The sequence below is a fragment of the Onychostruthus taczanowskii genome, unplaced genomic scaffold, assembly GCF_017590055.1.
Source record: "Onychostruthus taczanowskii isolate IOZ18803 unplaced genomic scaffold, ASM1759005v1 scaffold4, whole genome shotgun sequence".
NCBI classification, from domain to species: domain Eukaryota; kingdom Metazoa; phylum Chordata; class Aves; order Passeriformes; family Passeridae; genus Onychostruthus; species Onychostruthus taczanowskii.
Genome location: NW_024501459.1, coordinates 2,956,082 through 2,981,872, shown reverse-complemented (window position 1 = coordinate 2,981,872; position 25,791 = coordinate 2,956,082). Strand labels below are relative to the sequence as shown.

At 35.1% G+C, this 25,791-nt stretch overlaps 1 protein-coding gene across 6 annotated transcripts in view; it reads left to right on the top strand.

The window, feature by feature from the left end:
• The window catches only part of RB1CC1 (RB1 inducible coiled-coil 1), a 75,736-nt gene that overhangs the window by 18,414 nt on the left and 31,531 nt on the right, over nucleotides 1-25,791 (top strand). For all 6 annotated transcript variants that reach the window (XR_005953256.1, XM_041412514.1, XM_041412513.1 and 3 more), the window contains exons 6-14: nucleotides 9,675-9,877; nucleotides 10,996-11,431; nucleotides 14,818-14,988; nucleotides 16,781-16,965; nucleotides 17,933-18,119; nucleotides 18,202-18,283; nucleotides 19,113-19,174; nucleotides 20,178-20,281; nucleotides 22,688-22,814. Coding sequence is in view for 5 of the 6 variants with exons in the window: in XM_041412514.1 (XP_041268448.1) it covers nucleotides 9,675-9,877; nucleotides 10,996-11,431; nucleotides 14,818-14,988; nucleotides 16,781-16,965; nucleotides 17,933-18,119; nucleotides 18,202-18,283; nucleotides 19,113-19,174; nucleotides 20,178-20,281; nucleotides 22,688-22,814 (1,557 nt within the window). In the remaining variant the exon portion in view is untranslated. The remainder of the gene's footprint in view (nucleotides 1-9,674; nucleotides 9,878-10,995; nucleotides 11,432-14,817; nucleotides 14,989-16,780; nucleotides 16,966-17,932; nucleotides 18,120-18,201; nucleotides 18,284-19,112; nucleotides 19,175-20,177; nucleotides 20,282-22,687; nucleotides 22,815-25,791) is intronic.

Below are 25,791 nucleotides of genomic sequence, written 5' to 3'. Positions count from 1 at the left end.
GGTTGCTTATTATTGAGTTCTGCCTCTTACTTGCATATTGCGTATATTTACTTGCAAAGTGGTCAGAAGTCCAATTTGATTATTTCTGTGTTGTTTTGGTAGGGAAGTCGCTTGCTGCAACATGGTCAGTAAGATACCAAGTGTGCATGCAGTGAAAACCAGCTGCATGCTCAAGACACTGACACAATGCCTTCAGTACCTGGACTGTTATGTTTTATTGTTACAGATTATGTTTCTGTATTAAAAACTGATCTCATTTTCTTTACAAATTTTACATTTAAATGGTTTAAGTGTTTTTCATATCTCTAAAGATTATTCCAGTGGTTGGCAGCAGGAGAATAGTTCTGTGGAGCAGTTCACACAAAATGAATATGTTTTTTGTCTTGGTAATAAAATTTCTTAGTTTCAGTGACGACTTTAATGCAGTTGAGAAGAATATGTAGCATTTGAGGTGGCTGGGGTTTAGTACTACACAGCAGAATTTAGAGAATAGTGTTAACTGTTGTATATAGAAAAGGGATTTTGGTTTCCCCCTTGGCATCCTGGACTGTCAGGAGGTGGAAGGTTCTCCTGAATAATGTGAAAGAATGTGACCTTGACATACTGTCTGATTTAAGGCAAGGATTGAGGCCAGTAGACTCTTTCTCTCTCCCCCACCTGTTGACAGTTAGAGCTGACTTTTTAAGTAGGACCTTGAGTTATTAGGTGTCTGTGAGTCATATGACTGTCATAGGCAAGAGTAGATATCAGTGTGAGTTTAGCTAAGGAGTAGGAGGTTTTCTGTTGTGCTCTGTGAAGAGTGAGGGTTCTGGTTTTACCAGCTGAAACTGAAAGTGCTTTAAAACAATTCTTTATGAAGTATTAAAAGGAAGTTATAAAAGTAAGCAAGACTGATAGCTTCTAAACACTTAACATTGATTTGATGTGAAGAGGGGGCTGTAGTAATTGCTGCAGTCTTCGTGTTTTGTTGAGGGTAATGGAAGTGAAAGGTAGTGATACTCAGTCTCATGTTTCTCTGTTTGTGCCCTGTTGTCTACTCTTAGATTCTTAATTTGGCTTTCAGTTTGGTAAAATTACTGTACAACAATGAAACACATTTAGTCCCTCTGGAGTAAGCTTTTTTATTCCAAGGTTTTATAAAAAATACTCTTATTTAGACTTGAAAAGAATTGTTGGTAGTGCCTAATCTTCCCCCTTTGGTTCTGAAGATTGTATTAATACGCAGTGCATGCAAGTTTATTTCAGTGTTGATGCCATTAAATAAGTTATTTAGATATTTCTAAAGATTTAAATCACGTATTTATAGTTATTTCCACATTCTGGTAGCGGGCCTATAATACTATTAAATTTAGCTACAGATTGGAAACTTTATACAGAGAGAGTGATCATGAGTTGATTTGCAAGGAGAAAATGAATCTTTCCATACTTAGTGTCACCTATTACTAGTATTGCAGGACTGGGGAAAGCAGGGGCAGGAATTGTCTTTAAACATGGATCCAAGTAGAATGCAGGTGTTATTTTTAGCTTGCATATTTAATTCAGGAAGATTATTATTTGTTCCCCACTTCTGATAGTTCTTCCCTGCTTATAAAATGATTATAGTGATGGTATTTGTTTTCTCATGAAAAACTTGGATATCTATTTAAAGATTAAATAGGTAATAATAGTCTTAAATCTGATTCACCTTTATATCCACATTTAATTTTATCCAAAATTTTAAATGTTCTAAAGCCACAGGCTCTGTGTTAGGCTGTGAAAATGAATTGAGTACTTCTCTGGGGTATCAGGGGACTGACAAATCTGTCATATGTAATAGAGGATTAGTAAATAGTCTGTTGTGATTTTTAGATGTACCTAGGTGTGAAAATGGCATAAAGAAATATTTTAGTATTGTACTGAAGTAGTTTTTCGTGATGCCTGGTTGAAGAATATTGAGCAGGAATTCAGAAGAAACTGAGGGAGGACTGGGAATGTGGTTAGAGCATTTATCTTCTCCAAGGTTCACCATAAGCCTCTTGCCTGAGGAAGAAAGAACATGGGATATTAATCCTTCTCAAAATTGATTAAGATCTGGGGAGAGCTAGGAAGGCTCTGAACCTCTGTGGTTGTGTGATTGATGCACCCAAAGCCACACTGAGAGTACTGTATGGGAGAGTTCCTGCAAAATAATCCAAGCTTTGTCTTTTTATTAATTCTAGAGAAGTGGTAACCTGCTTTACCAGAAAAGCAGAATGGCAGTACTTGATGATGGAGAAGTTTTTGCTTGTTGTAATTATTTAGAGCATTTTAATTAATTAAATTTGATTAATTAATATTTACTACTAATACGAGTGCTATTATATGATAATGTAGTATATAGTAGGAAAATAAAGATTGCATTCTAAATTATTGCTCGTGAAAAAGTCTTACCAAGTTCTTGTCAACAACAAGAAGCAGTGATGTGTAAATATTAGAAGAAGGGAAGAATATTTGATAGCTACTTGTTTCTATTTAATCTGGTATCTGCTCTGCCCAGAGACTATAGGATATGATCTTTAAAATCAGGCTTGATAGCAAGTTGCAAACATACAGTGATATATGGCCTCTAATTTTTTTTCCTCTCAGTAAAAGTAGTTCTAGAATCTCCTTTAACAAGTATTTTTATGAATCCATGAATTATGGCCTCTCCATCATTTTTTCTATGTCTGTTATTGAACTAAATTATGCTTTTGCATTCTGCTTTTTTTTTTTTTTTTAATAATCTGTTGTTACTACTCAGGTATGGAAGTCGTATTTTAGTTCATAATGGAGCTCCTGGCATTCTTACGGCCTGTTGCATTTATATTTGTAGGATACAAGTGTATGTGAAAGCAGCCATTGCCCCCCGCCCCCCCAATTAACACTAATTTCTTTGAGTTACATAAAAAGTAAAATAAGTTACATTTAAAAAGTTCAAACCTTTTTTTTTTTTATTTCATAACTCCTAACCAAAAATTATTCCTGTGCAGAATGTATCTTGCATTTGGTTTTCCATGGTATTGTGTTTGTCATACATCCATTTTCTGTTTCTTTCTGTTTTCATGATTTTAGCATCTATTATGGATTTTCTTAAGTTCCTGTTCACCTCCCATGATCTCATTATGTAGAATTCACAGCATAAAGATTAGGTAGCTTTAAAGAAGCTACATCTGTTTCCTTAACTCATTCCTTTACCATTTAAACTGAAATTCTTGCCACAGGTTTTGTCATTTGCAATATGATGTCTTTGTTCATATGTTTTTTTTAAAAAGCTCAGTTAAGTCAACTCTGTAAGCCTGTTTTCATTTTATGTCTTGGCATTCTGGTTTCTCTTGGGCTAAAAGCTTACACATTTGAGATGTCTCTGCCTGAAGGGTTCCAGGTTGTCTTTTTTGCACTAGTCCGGTCTTCCACCTTTCTTGCCGTTGAGCAGTTCTTGCAGTGAGCTGCAGTATGTGGACAATGAGGTGCACACAGTTTACAAAAAGTTACGGGCACACCAGCTGAGAAAACAAGCTGTCCTCTACACAGTATGTTGTGCAATAGGCTGTGTTGTGTCAATCTTATGGTCTTTTAATGCCACTACTTAAAATAATTTCTAGTAGCTTAGCCTTTACGAAAGGATTTATTTTTTTTTTTTAGGTGATCTAGCTGAAGTTCCCATGTCATTTGTCTGGGAAGGATATTGAACTTTTTGGGAGTGGGTATGTTTCACACTTCATGGGATGCTGCTGCTATCATGATCAAACTGTCAATTCCTGTCAGTTCTTCTTTGAGAAGTGGAAAAGAGGATGAGAAAGTGTGTGGTCATTTTATTTGGTTGTGTAAAACCATGACTGTAGTCACAGTACATAGTCATAGATCATTCTCGGTTTAGTTTCAAACACTTCGGATATTTAAGCCAAGAAGTATAGTCATACTTCCTGAAAGCTGTGGATCTACTATTTAGAGAAATGTTCTTTTCTACTAGAAAGTTGCTCTGAGACTCTCTGGAAAGAATTATTTGAAAATATTAATGTTCTTCAAGATCTGTAGTGTTTGAAATAATTGTGTGGCCAAATTACTTTTGGCTAAATTATTTATCTAACAGTCAGACACATTCTGGCTCCTCCTAAGAAGTCCAGATTTCTCTGTAACTCAGATCAGTCTCAATTTTTTAAAGTAATTGAGCAGCATGAGGTAAACTGGGTTTTAGTTTATCCCAAGGTATAATGAAAGATTTACTCCAAGGTAGATCTTTCTAAATGCTAGTCTAGCATTTTTTTTCCATTTGTAACCAAAACTTTAGATCAAGCTTTTAAAAAGTTGATCAGAAGGAAAAAAGTTGTGTGACTTGGAATCAAGCTAGTGGAAGCCAACACTTACCTTATACCATGGTTTGACTCTCGGATGTGGTTATGTCATTTCTCAGTTTGTTTTTTGATGGGAAGTTCTGTCACTAGACTTCTCCAAACATGCTTATAATATCAGAGAGAACTAGTAAAAGCATTACTGAAGAAAATAAATAATCTGTGACTTAAATAACTTCTATTGTACTATGCTGGTGAAATAAGTACTTTCTGAGTAGGAAATAAGTCATGAACTGTGTGGACAAATGTCCAAAGGACACAGTCACCAAAAATAACCAGTATTAAAGGAGAATGGAATAAATAGCTGTCTACTGAAAGGACAGAAGTTGCCATGAAATATCAGTCTCCCTCACAGTGAAGTTAGCTGCTCTAATTACAGGTTTTAGCAACTTAAATGTTGAAGTGTATCTTAATTTAGTAGGTTCATGTTATATGAATGTATACATATATATGTATGTATTGGAGATATTGGTCTTAGTTACTAATTTTGGTAAATAAGGTAACAGTTCCTTGTGAAAGCATTTATCTGCTGTTGTAGTGTGTAAGTTTGTGGAATTTTACTTTCAAGGATCATCTTGATTGGTCTGAAGTTGATTTTTATGGTGATTGAAACTTGTAAGGAGTCCCTTTTACAGGGTTTCAGACACATGGCAATAGAGAACTTTGATTTATTTCCTTCTACCACAGGGTTTTAGAGAATGGAAAGAACCCTGCATTTCCTGAGAACTTTTGTTCTTTAGAGGTAAGTCCAAAGACCACTTAGGCCAAACAGGCCTTTGTCAGATTTTGCTCATTCAGATGAGCAGAATTATGACAGAAGGATGCAGAGACAGTCTTGAAATGAATCCTAAATACTTCACCAGTTAATTTCTGCTTTAACTAAAACATACTTTGTTGCTTCTACTGATTTTTGATTGAAACCTGGAAAACAATTCATTATAAGAAGATTCTTCATCAGAAGAATTACCTAAATTTAAATTGCGATTCTCAAAGGAAATAATTCAGCTACACACTCTGTTACGACACCCAGCCAAAGATTAAATGCATTCTGGTGGCCCTGTAGATTTCTTGAAAAATTGGGTGGTGAAGATGTCATTATTTACTATTCAACGTAACAGCACGTGGGGATTAGTCAGGGTCTCGGTACTCATGTTCTGGCAGTGCTGCTCTTTTAGGCCCTCATTCCAGTGGTGCAGTGAGGCAGTTGGTGTTCTAGGTATGCTGCTGTACCTCTGTGGGATGAATGTAGCCCTACAAGGCAACTGAAGTTAACTTTTGTTCTCTGTGAACCATTGGGTGTCTGCCAGTAAGACTTGAGTGTGTCTGTGAAGAGTCAATGACAAAAGCAAGCCTGTTGTTAGGCAGGCTTCCTTTTCTGTGCTGGAGCTGGCAACCTTACTGAGAAACATTAAAACATATGTTGGATTGCAGGCCTTTACTTCTGTGCTTGATATAATTCAGGTTTTAGACTTCATTTAGCAGAGAGCTGCTTAATTCTTTCTTGTATAGAGCCATACAGTTATATAAAACAAATTGATGTAGTTCCTTCTAAAGTAGCTTGAGATCTCTCACAAAAATGTTGTCTATGGAAGTAGACAGCATGTAGGAAGAACAAGCCACATCGCCTGAAGCTTTATTTCAGAAGTGATGGCAAGATAAGAAAGATACATTTGTGTAGCTTTTAATTAAATAACTTTAAAGAAAATAGTTAAAGTTGAGTTACATACATACTCCAAATGATGCAAAACAAATTCTCTGTTGTGTTTTTTTGCTGTGTGCTTTCACATTTTGAAAGCAGGATGACTAAAACAATACAAATGAAATATTGGTTTAATGTGGTGTTCTTCTTGTATGCACTAGTGTCTGCTTAGTGTCATCAAAATCTGAAACAAGTTTTGGCATGTGCACAAATAGTTCCTCCGTGTAGTGTGACCTTCATTAGAACCGTCTGTTTGGAACCTCCTGAATTCAGAGTAATATTTTTTACTATTTAATGTAATGAGCTTATTTTATGATATGGCTGAAGAAACCAGCATCAAAAGCACTGCTGTGTTTATGTGGACTCTAGTTGCATGCCATGCTGACATAATTCTACTGTTTGCCTCCTACCACCTAGACAGAATTTCTTTGGCACATGTGAAAATAACTTTGAGAGGATGTTAATATAGGATGCTGTTGTAATACCTTGCATATGTGCCCTGAAACATGTCTGTTCATTTGTACAATCTGATTTGTAGTCTATTAGCATATGGATAAGTTACTTGAAAGAGACTTAGCTAATGAATTTTGATCTCAGAGTTAGCTCAGGAAAAAAAATATTTTGCCTCTGAGAGACATAGTATGTTTCAATGCTTATGACTGAGATTACTTATGAGCAATATTAATGATGGCTTTCATAAGGGGATTTTTATTTTAATGTCTGCATCTTCTATGTATACATTAAGCTGCAGCTCATCTGACAATGAATACTTGGTTGCATACTTAGATGACCTGGGGATATTTTTATATAATAGTTCCTTTGGGCGTGTATCTGTTTATATGGGAGATTCTGACACTTAGTAGAATGTCCTTCTGTTACAAAGTTTCTGAAAAATTAACAAATAATAATTTGCTACTCTGGGAAATACTGTTCACCCTTGCTTTTCTAGGAGCCAGACTGCTGGGATAGGAGCTCCTGTTATGGTTAAATTTGAGTAAATTGCCACAGGTTAGACTCTTAAGATACAGTGTCAGCACTGGTTTTCAGTTGTGTAAGAAGTGATCTCAATTGGGAGGATGTTTTTATTTCTACTTGTAACTTCTGTTTTTCTTCTGGGAAAACAAGCTTGTTAAAATGAAAATCTTAAATTAGCAACACTTAGGTTCTGAAACAAGTGTCAAAAATGACATATAATAAAGCTTCATAGGGCAGTTCTAGCTTGTAACATTTGACTTCTGTTGTGAACACAATAAATGGATCTAGCTGAAAAAGCAAACATTGCCCACTAGTTAAGAATATGTCTCAGCGTGGAAAGGTGGGTTATATGAAGCCTAGTGCATACTTTAACGTGTTAAACACATGAGCTGAACTGTGCTAAGTGAGCTTGTCCAAAGGAAAATAGAACTGGCAAAAACCTCTACTCAGGGCATTTAACGAAACAGCTGAGTCCGGTCTTGATTGTGTCTGGTTGATAATCATTTGGAGGAGCTGCATAAAAATACTATGATTAGTTTTGATTTTGTAGGTGGCTTATGTTGTTTTAAACTGTTTGAAACAAATGTGTGTTTTTGTATATTCTCTTACTTCTGGAATTATGGCTTGTAGTGGTTTGGAGTGGTATGGCTCCTCATTTGGCGGAAGGTTGACTTTGAGAGAGAATAATTTTTGTGAGCTAAAAGTAAATTGTTTGTGTACATTTCCAGGATGTTTGTTAGGATGCAGCAGAGACATTTTATTACCTTTTCAGCTTCATATTCTTGGTATTCTTTTTTTGTATATCTTAGGGTAAAACAGCCTGTTCTTTTGGTTCTTAATATGATAACTGAGGAAGCAGTAATTCTGCTTTTTTTTATATGCGGTGCAATTTGCCTTTGAATAACTTGTATACGAAGCCAATTTAAGACAATTAAAAAAATGTTCAGATGTTCAAGTCTATATTGCATTAGTCAGTTTATGTACATTTAAATTGTACAGCCAAACTGGGGATAGTCTGAAGAAAATTACTTGCAGATTTCAGCAATGTCTGGATACCATTCCGTTTGTGTTATTGGTTGATTTTTGACTTAGGAAGCAAGAGTTCCTGGAGCAATTAAAATAACCATTCTCTTCAAACCGGAAGTCATCATTCTCGCATGCACAGGAAGCTGCCAAAGTTCAGAAAACAAAAAAAGAAATACCACCTTTACTACAAAGTGATAGGAATTTGTATTAACAACCTAGGATTTCGTTGCAGTTGCTGATATAACTTTATAGAATATTCATTGTTTATCTGCTGATATCTTAGCTGTCAGTGAATTGAAGGATAGTAGTATTTTGTCATGCTGCTTGAAACAAGACTTGGACTTCTGAAACAGGGAGGGTGATCATAACTTTCAGTATGAATTGTGAAATGTTTGTTTAAAATGCCATGCAGTTTCGTGGTTTATTTCAGAATGTAAGTGTTGGTCCCTAAATTTTTTTTGAGTGTGCATGTGTGCTGCTAACCATGTGTTCAGCAGCAAATGCATTCTGAAATATACGGATGGTTAGGTTTTTAACACTGCTTTCTCACTGTATTTTGTATAACTTGTTTTTCCATGCATGATTTTCTCACATGTATGATGGCACAGGGCAGTTGTGTTTCAGTCCTGGTTTAACAGCATGCTCAACCTGCAAAAAGTGGAAATACCTTTTTCTTATAGGTTAGATAGATACTAAAACCTGAAGTACAGGTGTGCACAGGAAAGTATTTTCCAAGGAGTCTGTAACTGGTAATGTTCTGAGCTGAGGGATTGATTGTATGCCTTTTTATTACTTTTTGATTTTCTGATAGGCTCTTTGAGGGGAACAGGCTTTTTCTTATATTGCTAAACTTAAAATAGTTTCTCTTCCTACTAGTTGAAACTTTGGAATTGATTATAATGGGCACTGCTGTTAGTACATGATTATAAAGATCTGGTAATTGCCGTATGTAGACCTCTGTTTTAATTTTGCCATGTGGGGCAGTAAATTCTCACCCTATTATGGCATTAAAATGCCTCTCTGTCATCCAGTACTTTAACAGAAAACTTAATTTCCACACTGGTTTGCACATGCCAAGTTTCAGGGTATGTTCCAGAGTTTTGTGTACTGTACTGCTGCTTGTCATGTTGCATCTGGTTTATTAATCAATGAAAGACTTAAAGTATTTGCCCTGCTCTTTGTTCATGCATCTCTTCTTGCACCTGATCCACCTGTGCTTTTTGCTGACTGATTGTGCATTTTGTTGTCTTGTTCTGAGCTTCTGCTTGGCTCATCAAAAATGTACTCCTTAGTGGACCTTGATTGCCAGTTTTTCTATCATATTATTAATATGAGGGTTGTTATTTGTGCGTGTGTGTGTACCCTGAATATTTTATATTATCAGCATTTAATTAATTTTATAAGGTGGTTTTGGAACTACAGTTTTCACCTCTCTGTTATGAAGAGTTCTCAGTAAATAGTACATATTTTTTTGTAATCTAATTAACTTCCTTTTTTCTTAAAAAAAAAGTTATTTTTATGAAGTTTTAAGGTGTACAACTTTCTAGCTGTCTAAATTGTTGATACTAACATAAAAGATGAAAGTTGCAACAACAGCCTGATTAGTATTTTCTTGATTGTTTTTTCAGGAAATGTATGAGGTTGCCAAGAAGCTTTGCTCCTTTTGTGAAGGTCTTGTACATGATGAACATCTTCAGCATCAAGGCTGGGCTGCCATCATGGCCAACTTGGAAGATTGTACATACTCTTACCAAAAGCTGCTTTACAAGTTTGAAAATGTGTATTCAAGCTATTTGCAGTCCATAGATGATATCAAATTGAAACTTACACAGTAGGTTTGCTGTTAAATTCATTCTCCCTCTCCATATTTACTTGATTTTCAACTTAGTTTTTAAAGTGTTTTATGTCTAGTGCTTATTCTGATTAATCACGCATGTCTTTGATTATGTGTCATGGAGAACATTCTTTTTGTTCTATGCTAGTGACTTTTTTTAAACTGACATTTTTCCTTGTATTTGTCAGCACAAAGAAACCTGTATTGAATTATGTGGAAGATAAGCTCGTTAATGAACAGCTGCTTAAGAGCTGGAGTCATTCCAAATGTGCACTACAAAAAGCTGGATAACAAATTTAGATGTTAACATTTTTAAATACCTATTTACACTTTTGAATTAATTGTTTTTTAATAACTCGAACTGATATTTAGAATTAAAATCTGTGTTGAAAGTATGAAGTCATAGCACAAACTTTGAGTGAATTTATATACCTTTGAAAGGGATGGGGGACATTTATGTTGATAGAGAAATATATATATATAGTGTATGTGTATTGAGTCTGCAAACTCTGGATGTTACTTCAAAGAAAATCTTTTACATCTTTGTAGCCACTTTAGTATTATGGCATTTCTATGAGTGCTTTGCTTAATAGAATATAAATGGATATTGGATCCTTAAAAAAATAAACTATAAATATGTTTTGTTGTTAAAAATAAAAGTTTAGCTTCATAGCTTTTACCAAATATAGAAGCTATTCAAACTCTGCAGAAGTAGTCAGACAGAGAACACTCAAAGCTCTGATAAGAAGTGTTGATATCCATGAAAATAGTAAACATAAGTCCCAGTTGTGCATTTAAACAAAGAAGTAAGTGGGTGTCTCTGTTTATCACTTTTTTCATTCAATATAAGCTTGGAGGTGTGTAGGATGCCATATTCAGCAAAATATGTAGAAGATACCACATTCAGGGCAAAAACTTTGGCTTCTTTAGCTGTCCTTCCATGATGCTGATATTCAGCACAGAAATTTTAAAGGGTAGTAGCAAAGTAATTTCAAAATCTGCCTCAATTCTAAAGTGAATAGCAGTTCATATTGTTGGTAATTTTTATCTAAGATTTTGCATCATGTTGGCTTCTGGGTACTGATGGGTTTTTTCTTTTCACTTTTTGAAAAAAGCTTGGGTTCTGCTGTTTCTATCATGGCCAAGATACCACTGCTGGAGTGCCTAACAAGACATAGTTACAGAGAGTGTTTAGGAAGACTGGAGTCTTCACCTGAACATGGAGGAGCAGAAAGTGAAGAAACTGAGGATGGGAAATCTCCTGAATTGGTGCTTTATCCTGATGTATCTAAAGTGAACAGTAAATCAATGTTAGCATCGTTTTGCAAGTCAGTTGAACATTCAACTTTGGAAGGCACAGATCCTGAAAATGTAAAAGATGATAAGGAATCTGGTCAAAATGCTACTGTCCAGGACAATGAAATGTCAGTAGAACTGAAAGATGATGATCAGCCTTCCTTCAATGTGTCTTTGTTAGACTGGATAAATGTTCAAGATAGACCTAATGATGTTGAATCCCTGGTCAGAAAATGTTTTGATTCCATGAGCAGGGTAAGTTAATGATTTTTTGTAAAATCAAATTGCATTACAGTGAAGCCTGCAGCTTTTTTTTTTTTCCACATGCAGGTGTTTTGAAGTGACTGACTCAACTCTTTTGTGGTTTGTTTCTCGGATAACTTTGTGAATGAAAGCCAGAGCAGAGACTGGGGAGGGATAAGCGTGGGGAATGTGTTTTATGAGTTTGAATGTTAAGAATTTGATCTTTAGGAAGATATATCATTTTACATGGATTATATGAATGCATGTTATCTTGCTTTTTCAAATAGCCATTTCTTTTGGAAAGCCAAAAGCTTCTTGTAGTGTATAAGCAAAGTTACATTACTATGATTTCTTTGCCTTTTTCATAGAAACTACATTTACAATAAAAACAAAACTTTTTCTGGACCAAAATCAATGTTCTTTGAGCTCAAAATAGTTAAGCCTTTATTAAAATATAGAAAAAATTATATGGTTAATTGGGATAAATTTATAAATCTATGTCTCAGCCTTCTTTATTAGCTGATACAGAGGTGCTCAGAAGGGCCCAGTCGGTCAGTTTTATTTCTGCTGCTGGAAGAATACAATAGTGCTCACTTTACTTTCAAAATTAATATTTTAATCAGTGAGCATTATAACCTTTTAAAATTCTTTTGCCTATAATTTTCCTTCTCTCTTTGCTTTCACTGTAGGTGATATTTCTTACATTGTCTAGCCTTGTTTGCACAGATATAATTCTACTATTACAACACAACATTCATTGAGCAAAGAAAACAATTTCTGTTGTCTTTGACACTTTATTTCCCCTGTAAAGGAGGACTGGAAGACTGAATCAGTGATTTCTAAAACCCATCTGTTGTAGGGAACATCATGGTATGGTTGGTTCTGTACATTGATATTTTGATTCTGTCTTAAAATTAATTGGAGAATTTGACTTAATTTTAAGGGATATCTAAGATTTTAGCAGTGCAGAAAAGGCTAAGGAAAAGATTGGACATTACAAGTTTGTTGTTTTCTTTAGCAAAAGCAAGAATTGATTTTGTGTGCTAAAGACTTCCTATCTGCTGAAGTCTGAGCCAGTCCTCCATCCTGTTTTTTCAGTAATGCTATAAGATACTTTCTACTGTTGTAAAACAAGAGCAACAGAATCCACTACATGGGTTGAGAGATGATAAATTCAATTTCTGTATAATATTAACAGAACACAGATGTGTTCTAAAAATTCTAAAAATCAGTATTTGAAGATATGGTTATTAAACAATTGCTTCCAGATAAATTACAATGTTCCAAAAGACACAAAAATGCTAAGAATACTTTCGCTGAGTATATACTCTATCTTTTTTGATCAGCATGTAGTCTTAGCTGACATATATCACATGTTTTAGAGGCGCTGTCTTGTTCTTGTCTTTTCTATCCTTGCCTTATCTAAGATTAGGCAGAAATCCTTTATTTTGATTATTGTAATTGTTTTGTAACTGCAGTCAGTTTTTATGGGAAAAAAATTATGCTTGAATCTGCAAAAAATGCAGTTCCTTTTTGTATTTGTGGCATAAGCAGAATTGGCAGGTAGGGAGGAAGCTTCAGTCTGAGTATTTTGGCCACCATCAGAGCAGTTGTGATTGATCACTCCTGATCCATTTTGGTTCACAAAAAACCCCCAGAGTTTTGAAGTAATGTGTTCCTGATTCTCCTTAGGAAAACATTGATTTACTCTGTTTTGATAGCAACACAGACAAAGCATTGAATCTTTGCTTACCATGGATTGAGGATTAGTTGAAAACAGAAGTGGCCTGCAGCTGAAAAGGAAAAGAAAACCCTAAATAAATATCTTGCCACATAATTTTTCTTCTAATATTCATTTGAGATGACCCTTTAATATAAAAAAATAGAATAATAGAATAAAGTGGTGCTAACTTTTTAAATTGTTTTGCCTGCATTGTTCCCATGCCTTTCCTTCTTGGAAATATGAACCATACAAAAGGTTTGTGATTGAAATTCTTATTTCAAAAACTGAATTGAGGTAAGATTTTCCCAAAAGCTTAAAGCACAAGAGTAAGGGTTTAGACATTTGGTACTGGTAGTCTTGAGATAATTGGTGTGTTGCACAGAGTGCTGCTAAGTTTCTGATGGTTCTAGCCTCTAGATGTTTTTACAAAATGGCACTTCTAATTACAGAAACTTTGGCTGCAGTAAAAGCACTGGGTAAGTAGGAGCTAATCAGATGTTTTTGTCAAGGGCTGTTGTAGCCACTTAAGTAAGAGGCTAGAAATGGAAGATACTTTTAAGTGATGACAAGAGCAGTAGTATTTACCACTGAAAGTGGAGATGGATCCTACAGAGGCAGTTAGGATAAAGATGGGATGAAAAAAGTGGATGGAGGAAATAGGTAAGAAAAGAATGAGAGGAATAGCCATTCTTTGTAAAAAAATATAAAGCAACATTAGTTTAAGAACATGAAAAAAAAAACCACTATATTGTTCTTTAGTATTTTGTTTTTTAAGAAACTCTTGTGGATGCTGCAGTGGACTAATTGAGGATCTCTTAGGGAGTAATCCTGAATAGGATGGCAGTGGAGATGATCCTGTAAAATCAATCTGGTTAAATACTTCTGTTACTGTTTCTTGAAAATGGACAAGTGACTTGAGAAAAGAGAAAGATTCAAAGGACATCACATATGAAAAATTAACTTTTGTTTTCAGAGAGTTTGGATGTATTTTGTCACATTAATAACTTATTGTTTATTCTTAGGAGTTCTGGGCTTTTACTAGGTTTTGGTAATTTCCCATGAAGTTCTTGCTTGGCTGGAAATACTTCTTTTTTTCTCGGATATTATGAAACAACTTCAAAAATGTGTTTCTGTTAGGAAAAAAACCCTCTAGCTAAAAGTATGACAAATATGCTGTTTTTCCATGGGGTCTGTTCCAGTTGTTTAGAAATTATCTGCTTTTTTAAGTAGTCAATTAAAACACTCATTTAGTGGGGAAAGATTTGCAGTTCTTGCATCTTTTTGTGACTACCCTCCCTTCTGCACTTTCCATTGAGCCACATTCATGATTGGTTTTTATTGTAGCTGTAAGGGCTTTGTCGCAGGTCAGACTGTCCATTAGCTACAGCTAAGCACCTCTTCCTCCTGCAGCTCGCCTTGTCCCATCGACCAGTGTCCCTTCCCTTTATAAGGATCCAGATTGCTCTGATGGTCTGGTTGCAATACTTCAGAAAAAATCATGCTGTGATATAGAATGCACAGACTCATTTACTCTGAATTCTGAAACAGATGATAGATGTAGTCATACATTAGATTTAAAAAAAAAAAAGGAAAATATATGAGGTTAAAAAACTTCATTTAACTAACTTAAATCACCTTTCAGTGTGCTAAATACTAATGAATTTCTTTTTTTTAGCTTGATCCAAGGATCATCCAACCCTTTCTGGCAGAATGTCGCCAAACTATCGCCAAACTAGATAATCAGAACATGAAGGCTATTAAAGGTCTTGAGGATAGACTCTATGCATTGGACCAGATGATAGCAAGCTGTAGCAGACTGGTGAATGAACAGAAAGAACTTGCTCAGGTAATACACAGTTGTGTGTGCAACATGGAAAGGTGGTAGGCTTTTGATATGTGTATGCTATTAAAGTTACTATGAATCAATTGCATGTCTTTATGCAAGATAGTTTTCAACATATCACACTGGGGTTAGTCAATAAAATACTATTTCATAATAATTTGACATTTAAATATTAGCAGTTTTTACATCTTGTTGTCATGTTTTCATGTGGTTTAAAGCAACAGCTAAAAAAACAAACTTTAATTAGAGATACGTAATAAGAGTTAAGTAGATCAGTTTTAATTTTGAAGGGAGATATTGAATCCTTGGTAATTTATCACTCAGTGATACAGGATCAGGGAATAGGTTAAGGATTGATCATCAGTATTGTAGTAAGGAGAAAAAGTACTATGCCTTCACTGGACAGTGTCATTTTAAGTTATAAGAAATTTAGTTAAATACTATTTTAAATATAAAATATGTAGCTCCTATTTTTAACAAACAGTTCACTATCGTATGAAAGTTACTTTATTAAATACAGTTTCTTTAAAGAGCATCAGTTAACTTGGTAATTAGGATTGTCCTTTAATATCTTGTTTGCTGCTGAAAGTAAATAAAAGTCTATTTGGCAATACATGACGATGTTCAGACTTTCACCATGACCTTGGAGTTGCAACTCTGAAAAAAGGCATGAGTTTCTTACTCCTGCTTACACACTGATACAGTATTAGTAGGGATAAATGAACAATCTTGCCTCCCTTTTTTGAGGGAGGTTAGAGGCCCCTTTTGAGGAGGGCTGTGCTGGGCTGAAAGTTGCATAGGACCATGTTCCCTGTTGCCTCTTTGGTCTGGTATGTGAAGGTGGATACAACAAGTACTTCTGGCATCATTATTTAAAAGTGGAGCCTGTCTCCAAATAAGTTCAATGAGTAAGTTTAGAAGCAAATGCTAAATCTCAGTCTTGTGGTCTTTATATTGTAGGCCAGTGCTAAACTTAAGTGAATTTAGCATGATGGCTAAGCTAGTCTTCCCATCCCTGTGCTTAGTTGCCCTGTATTGTGCGTGGTGCTTTTAGCTGTTTTTTCCTTCTTCACTTGGATGAAGAGCCTACCTCAAGTTTATGAATCTCACTTTGGAGTAAGAAGCATTACAGTCAGCTGGAAAGAGATTTTGTCACCTTGTTTAAATGCTACTGTAAATTTAGAATGTATTCTTTTTTAAGACTTGGCAGAGACTTCAGCTTTCAAACCTTCATCCTTGCCATTTCCTTTTATAACCTGTCTATTCCTTTACTTATGATGTAAGTGTACACTTTGCATGGAAATAAGATGTGTGGCTCTCAATACTGGCTCTTGAGAAGAATTAGCTTCATGCGGGAATTTCTTTATGCAAGAAATATAAATTCTTTAGCCCACAGTAGTACTGAACATGCTTTAAGTTGATGTTTAATCTTTCAAATGCCAGAAGTTGGGAAGAAGGTTGTTAGAATGATGGTTGATCCCCTCCATCCTCGTAGCTATGTTTCTGCTGATTAAGTTTTGTGGTCTTTCACTGGTGGGTGTTGGTTGTGTGAAGTTCTGTTAGGGTTGTGTCGGTAGCTATTTGGTAGGGAAATATGGAATAAAATTAATTTGGACTGGATTATGGGACTGAAAGAAAGCAGCTCTGACACTTGCTTTTTCATCTATCATTCTGTTGTACTTCTCAATGGTTACAGTAAGTTTGTTAAAATTCTTTCATTCTTAGAGAAGATGTGTCACTTTTACACTTTTTGATTGTCACAAAGCTTGTGTAACAAATGTCTCTCTTCCTCTAGGGATTTTTGGCTAATCAGAAGAGAGCTGAGAACTTGAAAGATCCTTCTGTGCTGCCCGATTTGTGTTTGAGTCATGCAAATCAGCTGATGATTATGTTAACTAATCACAGAAAACTGTTAGATATTAAACAGAAATGTACCACTGCCAAACAGGAGCTTGCAAATAATCTGCAAGTCAGACTGAAGTAAGTTAAAGCTTCACAACTTTATAGTACTTCCATTTGCAGCAAGGCTGTTCAAGGAATGTGTGTCAGAAGGAAATCATTACTATGAAAAGATCAAGAGTGCAAATGTTGTAGTGTCTTTGTTAGTATATATTCCTAATTGCTTTCTGTTAGTATATATTCCTGATTGCTTGATGTTGAGTTGTTTGTATTTGTTATTTCACTTTTGCTTCAATTCTGATAATAAAAGCAGTTTTATATGTTTTTTCTTACTTGTGGGATATACCTCCACCACTTAAGTGTTTTCTGGTGGCGAAGTTGCTGTAATGTTTATCCTCAAGCACACTAGTTGATCACCTTCCCATTAGTTATCCCGTGGTTTAATTATATTGGTGTCTGTGCTTGAAATTTTTCTACTGATTGTATGATTAAGGGAATTGGAGGTGTGGTTAGAAGATGTGAGAATTTGTTACAGGAGCTGTTGCTTGTAGTGCATGAGTACATTGTGTGGGCTTTCCAAACTGTTGTGTTCTTATTTCTTTGACAGCATTCTAACCTTTAATAGCTGTTGCTAAAGCTTTTCAATAAGTATTTTTAAGATCTATAAACAAAAAGTAGTCTTTTTTTTTCTCAGTATATATCAGCTTTTTTAAATTCTACTGGAGAATGTTGCATTAGTACTACTCCTAAGGTTATTTATGCTAATAACTTGAATGTCTTACCAAGACATTCAAAACCAATGACTTAACTCAAATGGTGGTAGATGTCCATTTTTGATCACTGATATGGATATTCTGTTGTGAGAAATTAATAGGAAACTGCAAGGTGACCACTGAATTTTGAACAGCTTGGTACTTTCGGTTAGCCTGTTGTTGTTCCATGTGAAATGATGTCATTGCTCCTTTCATCCAGACATGTTGCTAATCTAATTTAAATGAAAAAAATATTGCCAAGATGTGATCTTCTAAAGTGTAATTTGCTTTTGTAGGTGGTGTTGTTTTGTAATGCTTCATGCTGACCAAGATGGAGAGAAACTACAAGCACTGCTTCGTCTTGTAACAGAGCTTCTAGAAAGGGTCAAAGTTGTTGAGGCTCTCAGCACTGTTCCTCAGATGTACTGTTTAGCTGTTGTTGAAGTTGTGAGGAGAAAAATGTTCATAAAACACTACAGGGAGGTAAGTAAAAAAAAACTTTGAGACCAAACCTTTCTATCAGCATATAAATTAACAAGTAACTGCGTATTTTTCCTTTTCACAGTGGGCGGGTGCTTTAATAAAAGATGGGAAACATCTATATGAAGCTGAAAAGGCAAAAAGGGAATCTTTTGGTAAACTCTTTAGTAAGTACTTTCTCTTCTGTGAAGTTAAATTGTGTTAAAGTATATCTCTTGTCTTTGTAATTAAAATAATTTTAATTATATTTTAATTTCAAGACCTGAAAATTTTCTTTTACTTAAATAGGAAGTGCATGCTGGTCCTATTACAAAGAAAATATTTTTCCATTGATCAAAACAATTAACTATTTCATATAGATTATCCAGAATAATGTGAAAGCTGTGAAATGCTTGTAAAATATACAGTTTCTCATTATCACACTTAAATGCAGTTTGTGCTTAAAACATGCCTTGTGAGCTTTATTTTTCTTTTAAATAACACTTCTAAAACCGTTACTGAGTACTTGAGTACTGCTATGACTTCCTCTATACTACTCCAGAAAAATCTAAGAACTAAGACCCATATCCAAAGACCTTCTCCAGAAGTTTTAAAAACAAAATTAAAAATAAAGATTCTACTAAAATAATTTTGATAACTTTTTCTGCAAAGTCTGCCACTTGTGTTCTGAATGGACAGCTAAAATTAAAAAATTGAGTGAAAGTTATCAAATTTTTCTGGAACGGAGATGAGGAAGATTACTGAAAATTTCAAAAATAAGTTGAGGCTTTTGCCTGTGTGTACATTAAGCAAAAAGAGACTTCTGTGAAGGGAGCTCTGCTTGAATGGTGGGTTTTGTCTGATGTTCTGTGGTCATTTGCAATTTTATGTAGACATCAGTATAAGTAGCAATGCTTCCAAATGTATTTTATCTATTAAACTGCAGTAACTTCAGTTGATTTCTTTTGAGATGTTGCATTTCTTCCTTTAAATAAGGTGTTTGGATTTTTTCTTCAGGGAAGTCCTTTCTAAGGAATCGTTTGTTTAGAGGACTTGACTCCTGGCCTCCATCCTTTTGTGTATGTACTCATATCTTTGGTTTTATTTAATTTCTATGTAGTTTCATAAATTAAAAACCTGGGCTATTCATTGAAGCTATATGTCTTTTGCATTGCTGTGGCACATGAAGAAGCTGGGAGCTAGTGTTCTCTGCCATTTCAAGTGACCTATATTAACATTGGTTTGTAACTTAGAGTGCAGTGGGAGATGAAATGTCAGCTCTCCTTTTTAGCAGGGCAGTCCTTTTTTAGTCTGTGGTATTGAAAAAAAAATCATCTTAATGATCAGAAAAAAGAAGCCAGGAGGAATAATTTGATCATCTAATTGTCTTTTGAATAATAGAGCAATAAAATTAATTGGATGGTAAAAACAAGTAAAAGTTTTCCATGTAATCACTGGAGGAGTGGAAAAGAATTTTTGCCTCTTAATTGGCTGATAACATGAGTGCCTTGTAATTAAGCATTGTCTGTTAACTTTGATTTCATACAGCTTGGTTAATTGAAGTAACCTAACTCCCTGATTCTAATGTTGCCATCTCACTTTGCCTGTTTAAGCTTTTCAGCTTCTCCTTTTCAGCTTTTTTTTTGTTTAAAGGATACTTGGAAAATAAGAATGCTACTCGCTTCAATGTTTCAAATACTGAACTGAATTAATATTTGCATGTGTAGCAGCACAATAAATAAAACTCAATGCCATCTCTTATCCCTTAATTTCTAAACACATCCATAATGTTTTTGAAGCTTGGTAATAGGGAGGAATTTGGACTAGATGGTCATTGTAGTTCCTTTGCAACTGGAATACTCCATTCTGCTGCTGCCCAAGCACTGTGGATAGTTAATCATTACAAGTGTAATGGTTGTATTTTAGGGGCAAAGGACTAGATGTGGTTTCTTAAAAATTAAAAATCTTTTGAGTAAGAGATCAGTTTACTGCTAACTTTTCCATGTTATTTATTAAGCTCTTCTTAATCCTTTAGTCATCTGATACTTGACAGCAATGTGTAAATTAATGTATTCTTTACAGACACGAAAACCTCGCAGATTTGACAGTGAGCTTCCAGATATCTCGTTGAGTGACTTGCAATTTTTGCAGTCTTTCTGTCCTTCAGAAGTACAGCCATTACTCAGGTAAGGTACCTTTTTACACTTCGTGTGTTACAGAAATAGCTTTCCGGGGAGTCCCATCCCCATCAGTTTTCCACCCCCTTAGGTAATTTTCCATAAAGAACAAACAAGGATATTTTCTGATCTAATTGCCATTCTTAAGCTATGGGCTTCACTGATTTAATGCAGATACACATATGTATTCAAGCTCTGATGGTTTGAACATACCTATTCTGTATCGAAAAAGAAAGATCTGCCTCAGAGCTAAAAAGCAAAAAAAATGCCATCAGTTCTATACTGAAATAAACTCATAACTATGTTTTGTCAGATCAGAATGAGATTTGATACATTTTTCTTTTGCTCTTTGTTGTGTGGTATTCTGTAGGAAATAAATGTCTTTAGCTCAGTATGAGATCACAGAGATCTCCTATATTCAATTACTACTTTTTCTCCAATTTTATTAAACTGATTTTGCTAAAAAGTGTATTCTCTTAAGTGCCTCTGCTGTCAATGGAAATCCATCATTTTGAGTAGAAGCTCTATTTCTATGTTTCTTACTTCCCAACAGCGAGGCAACATGCATATGTAGACAGGAAAGCTACTGGTTTGTCTCACAAGCAATTTATGGGATTAGTTCCTGATCTAGAAGTTGGAGATATCTTAGTGAAAAAGATGGCTGTTAGTGTGAGCTTCCAAACTCAGAGAAGTGAAGGTGGAGAAATGCCAACCAAGATAATGGGCCAGAAATTGGTAGTAGGAAGTTGTACGTAAGGTTCTGCCTAGGAGGAGATCTATCAGTATGACCACATTCTTATGTTGCATGTATCATCATCCTCTTCCTAAAAGAGATCTGCAGTTAGAGATTTGAGATTTGCTGTGATTCCTCTTTTTTGGGATTTTTGTTTTTGTTTGCTTGTTTTTGGGGTTTTTTTAAGCCCCGAAGCCAACAGTCCCACGAAGTTGGGGTTGCATATACAAAGGTAAATGTAAGATGAGGATGCTTCACTGCCATCTGTCAGGTCCACCAACAGTGTCAACCTAATACCTGTTATTGGTGCATAAGGCAGGAGCTGGATTGATTGCTTTTATTCACCTGTATTTTGGACTGACATTCTTTTTGATTCAGAATTCCTGGCTATCTTTATGGTAATGTTGGTGGAGTTAACAAATGTAGTGAGCTTAGTGGATTTGTTGTAGGTAATTTTTTAGCTGATGTACCCTTTTAATTTCTCTTGTTCTGCTCTTTGGCTTGCTCCTCATCAATTTTCTGGGGAAAAAAGTGCAATTATATGATCTTATTCCTAATGTTTGTCTGATGTTTTAAATTTGTGAGACTTTTACAATCTTCCTGGAGGTTTATACTGAGTTCAGGAAGAATTTTGCCCTGCTATTTGTCAGAAAACCAATCATTGACTTAAGATGTTTTATTTTGTTTGAATTGTAGTGACATAGCTTTCCACTTGATGGCAATAGAGGTGGGATTATGTCATTCCTCCTGGTTTTTGGGTTCAGGGCTGAATTTGCTGAAAAATACAGAGGATAGTGGTGAACTTGCAACTCATGTGGGCAAAAGCTGTCACACACCTTGGGTAGATGCTGATCTTCAGAAGAAACTAGAGAGCAGTACTTTGTTTGATGTTTTCATTTAACATGGAAAGAGCAAGCAACAAGCACAAAGATGCAGCACAAAGTCCTTTTCTATCAGCCCTGAACCTCTCAGCTGCATAATTAATATGACCTTTTTTTTTTTACTTACAGTGGTGCTGTCTTCTGAAATTTTGTTTGAGCAATTATTGAAATCTTAATTCTGCAAAAATACACTTAATGCCACTTGCCCTATATATTGAGCAGAGAATGCAGAATACATTGAAGTGTAATATGCTTTTGCTGTATTGTTAGTCTGGATGAACTCTTGCTCCGTGTTTTCAGCTTATCTTGCCACACTTGATATGTGATCAGGACACATTAATCAGTTGTTTAATTTAGGTTACCTATCAAGAAAATAAAACAGTAGAGAATTAATTGCTTCTTCAGAGGAAGAGCTGGATTGGAGAGGATCCAACTGGAGACAAAATATAGCCATTTGCAAACACAAGTACTTCAATTAGAGATCCTATCACTTCTGTTAATGTCATTGGAACTCTAGGTACTACTGGCAAATGCTTTCCTTGGGAGGAAAGACTGGGATTACTTGCTCATCACTGTGTTTATTGTTGCAGACTCCTTAAAGGTGCTCAAGTTTTTAATGTTAAACAAAAATACCAGGGAGTCTTTGTAGACTTTTTTTTCCATATAAATAGATGAAATTAAGAACGCATAGACCTTACACAGAGGCAAGCTTAGTGTTGTTGAAACATACACATAATAATTTAACAGATGGGAGTATTAAACTAACAGTATGGAAAAAAGTAATCCTGTACTGTTTTTAAGGGTTCCCATACTTTGTGACTTTGAACCTCTTCACCAGCATGTACGTGCTCTACATAACCTGGTCAAGGCAGCACAGAGTTTGGATGAAATGTCACAAACTATTACAGACCTGCTGAATGAGCAAAAGGTATTTTTGCTTTTTTTATCAATAAAAAAGAGATGATATTTAAAACTGTAGAATATTTTCGTAACATTGTTCTGTCAAACACTTTAGAATGCATCTTTGTTTCTCCTGATATTAACTGTGGAAGTTTTCTTTATAATCATGAGCTAGTAAATATTCTGAGAATATTTAACAGATGTTTGTACTCCACTGATGTTGTAGAAGTAGAGTTGCACTGTTTATATTTTTGTTTTCTGTCACTTTCAAATCTTCTGTCTGAAAATGAGTGCATTCTGCCTTTATTGCTTTAGATTGTATTCAGTGAATTTGTAACTTCTCTGGATTTCTGCTTTGTTTCTTAGGTCCTTTTGGTACAAGGAGTTAAGGAGATTTTAGGGCTTTGGTTGGCTGTTGTGCAGTCTTTTCCTTTGAGTACAGAAAGAACAGATGGTAAAGAGATCCCTTCCTAGGTTCACTCTGCCTGTCAAACAGATTCCTTCCCCTAGAAACTGTTTCTACCAATCACTTTTGCTTCTGTGCATGCAGCCTCTAAATTCCATAGTACACCCAACAGGTTCCTTTTAGCTTCTGACTGGCCTCTCTCAGGGAAACAGTGGGTGAATTTCAGCAGTGCTTAAGATTTTTTGTGAAGCTGACTGCTTCAAACTGGGTTTCTTTTGCTGTAGAAAATCAGTGGGTTTTTCCAGGGGCTGTGTTATTGTCTGCAGTGTAAATTGTTGTATGCACTTGGCTGACTAGGAAGCATCTTATATAACAGATAAAGCTATGAACGTGTTTAATTTTGAATAGCAATTTCCTGTTTCAACCAAGTGACATGAAGTTCTCTATCTTTTGATTTCTATGGGATTTGAACAGATTTGTTGGAAGTCTTTTATTTGTGTAAAATATGAAATCTGGGCTGTTCTTTGTTCTGTAATATAGAAAAAGGTGCATTAGTTAAGTATTATTTCCCAGATATTTTCTCTCTTTATGAATATTGTTTTTCAAATGAACAGCCATTAAGAATGTTAGGGCCTGAACACTGTAAGAGCCATTGAAATTGCTGGAAGAGAAATTCTGTGAAATTTTGGTGTTTATTGAACATGCCCTTACAACAGACCTTGCTCTAAAATACAGGCATTCGCTCCCAACATGGAGTCCCAAATCCTGAAATCTATCTCATAAGAGACTAGGATAGTGACAGTTGTTCTAATAAATTAATTTTTTCATGAAGCCTTGCCGTGTCAGAAGAATGTGAAATTTAGGTTTTAATTCAAAATACGCGTAATAACAGTAGAAAGATAAGCAGAAAATGTACCTGAATTTGTGAAGTCTTTGTAATTTCCCTTTCTTTCTTCAGACATGCTTATCTGGAAAAAATTTATATGTATCTGGTTGTACTGAAAAAGATGTTTGCCAAATCAGGAAAATACATTCTTTTCTTTTGCTTTTGTTTGACTAATTTGGATTCTTTGCTCACACAGAAATGTCAGGTGCTTAGACAGATTTGGATAATTATATCTTTCCTTAGAGCAAATTGCATTGCACAATCAGAGCTGGGCCATTCATGATGTCATCTTGAAAATGCCCATCTCTATGTGTTATTTCAGTGATTCATTTGAACTCTTTTTGGAGTTGAAGCAAACAGATTTGTCAGAGATTTTTTTTCTTTTCAAAGGTAATGTTTTTTTTACTACTTGATGAAAGACACAAGGTCTTTGTGTTGTTTTGCTCTGCAGCTAATATAGAAGTGTATTTTAATTATACTACTTTTGCCTGTGTAGAATTACTGAAGTAATTTTTAAAATGTTTCTTTTTATATCAATATTGCTGGGAATTCACAATAAATAATTAGAAGAATGAATAAACATTTAATAATTGTCATGGAGATGCCTACATCTTTATGCATCCACTTTTTCTGGTGGTGAACTGTCCCAGCTTGGTGCAGAGTTTCCTGTGCAGGTGTTGAGTGTTGCCCATATTATTATTCTCATACTCTACCAAGGAGACACATTCGACCCCGGCATTTCCCTTTCCATATTAGTGGCAGGAGAAACCTGGTTCTTCAAATTTGACTGGGATAGTTTCCCTGGGGTGTTGGTAGTGCAGCAGTTGAATTCTGTATGGGTTAAGTGGAAGTTCATCCTACTGCATCAGCCACAGCAACTGTGCTTTAATAGTTGCTTTAGGCAGGAGGGAAAAGTTGTGACTGCAGACAAGTGAGCAAAGAGCGAGTCAGAGGAGATTGAATAACTTACTGCCTGTTGAGAGTTTTTATTTTCAAGTGTCTCCATAACTCTTACTATTTCAACTTCCATAGAACATAAGTGATAATTTTCTCCTTTAGAATTACATTGGAGTAGTTAAAGAAAATTTTTGTGGATATTTGTTTAATTTGTTAATACTTTGAAATCTGTTTTCATTTTTAAGACCTTCTGCTTATTATTTGTAACTTAATAGTCTCAAGCATGTTGCTGTGCCCTCTTAATTTCTGTAATACAAAGTTTAAGCAGGTCAGCAATTGTGTTAAAAATGTCCAGGAAAAGCTAAGGTGCCCGTGGGTAAGATGAGTAAGGTGTCTTCTCGGTGGTCAGTAGATAACATACACAATCCTTTGGTATTAAAAGTTTTTTTTATAAGGGAAGCTGGCTTTTAAAATCAAATCATAAATCTACCGTTTCTTCTAGTTTAGTTTGAAATTGAAACACTGCTTGTAATCTTCCTGAGAATTGCAGCATCCCTGATTTTTTTTTTTTTGTAGTAACATAATTAGAGCAGTGCACATAGTCTTGCAATACCTGAGAACTTTGAAATTAATTCTGTTTTTCTATTTTTTTTATTGTTTGCTCTTGACTCCTCTTCCTTTGTCATTAGAAAAATTAGTGTATGACGTGCATGCATTGCTGCCTGTAGATAGTAAACTGACTACATGGCAGGCACAGGCTTCTCCGTAAACAAAGTCTTCGTATATAACAGCAACTGGTCCCACCGTTTTTTTTTC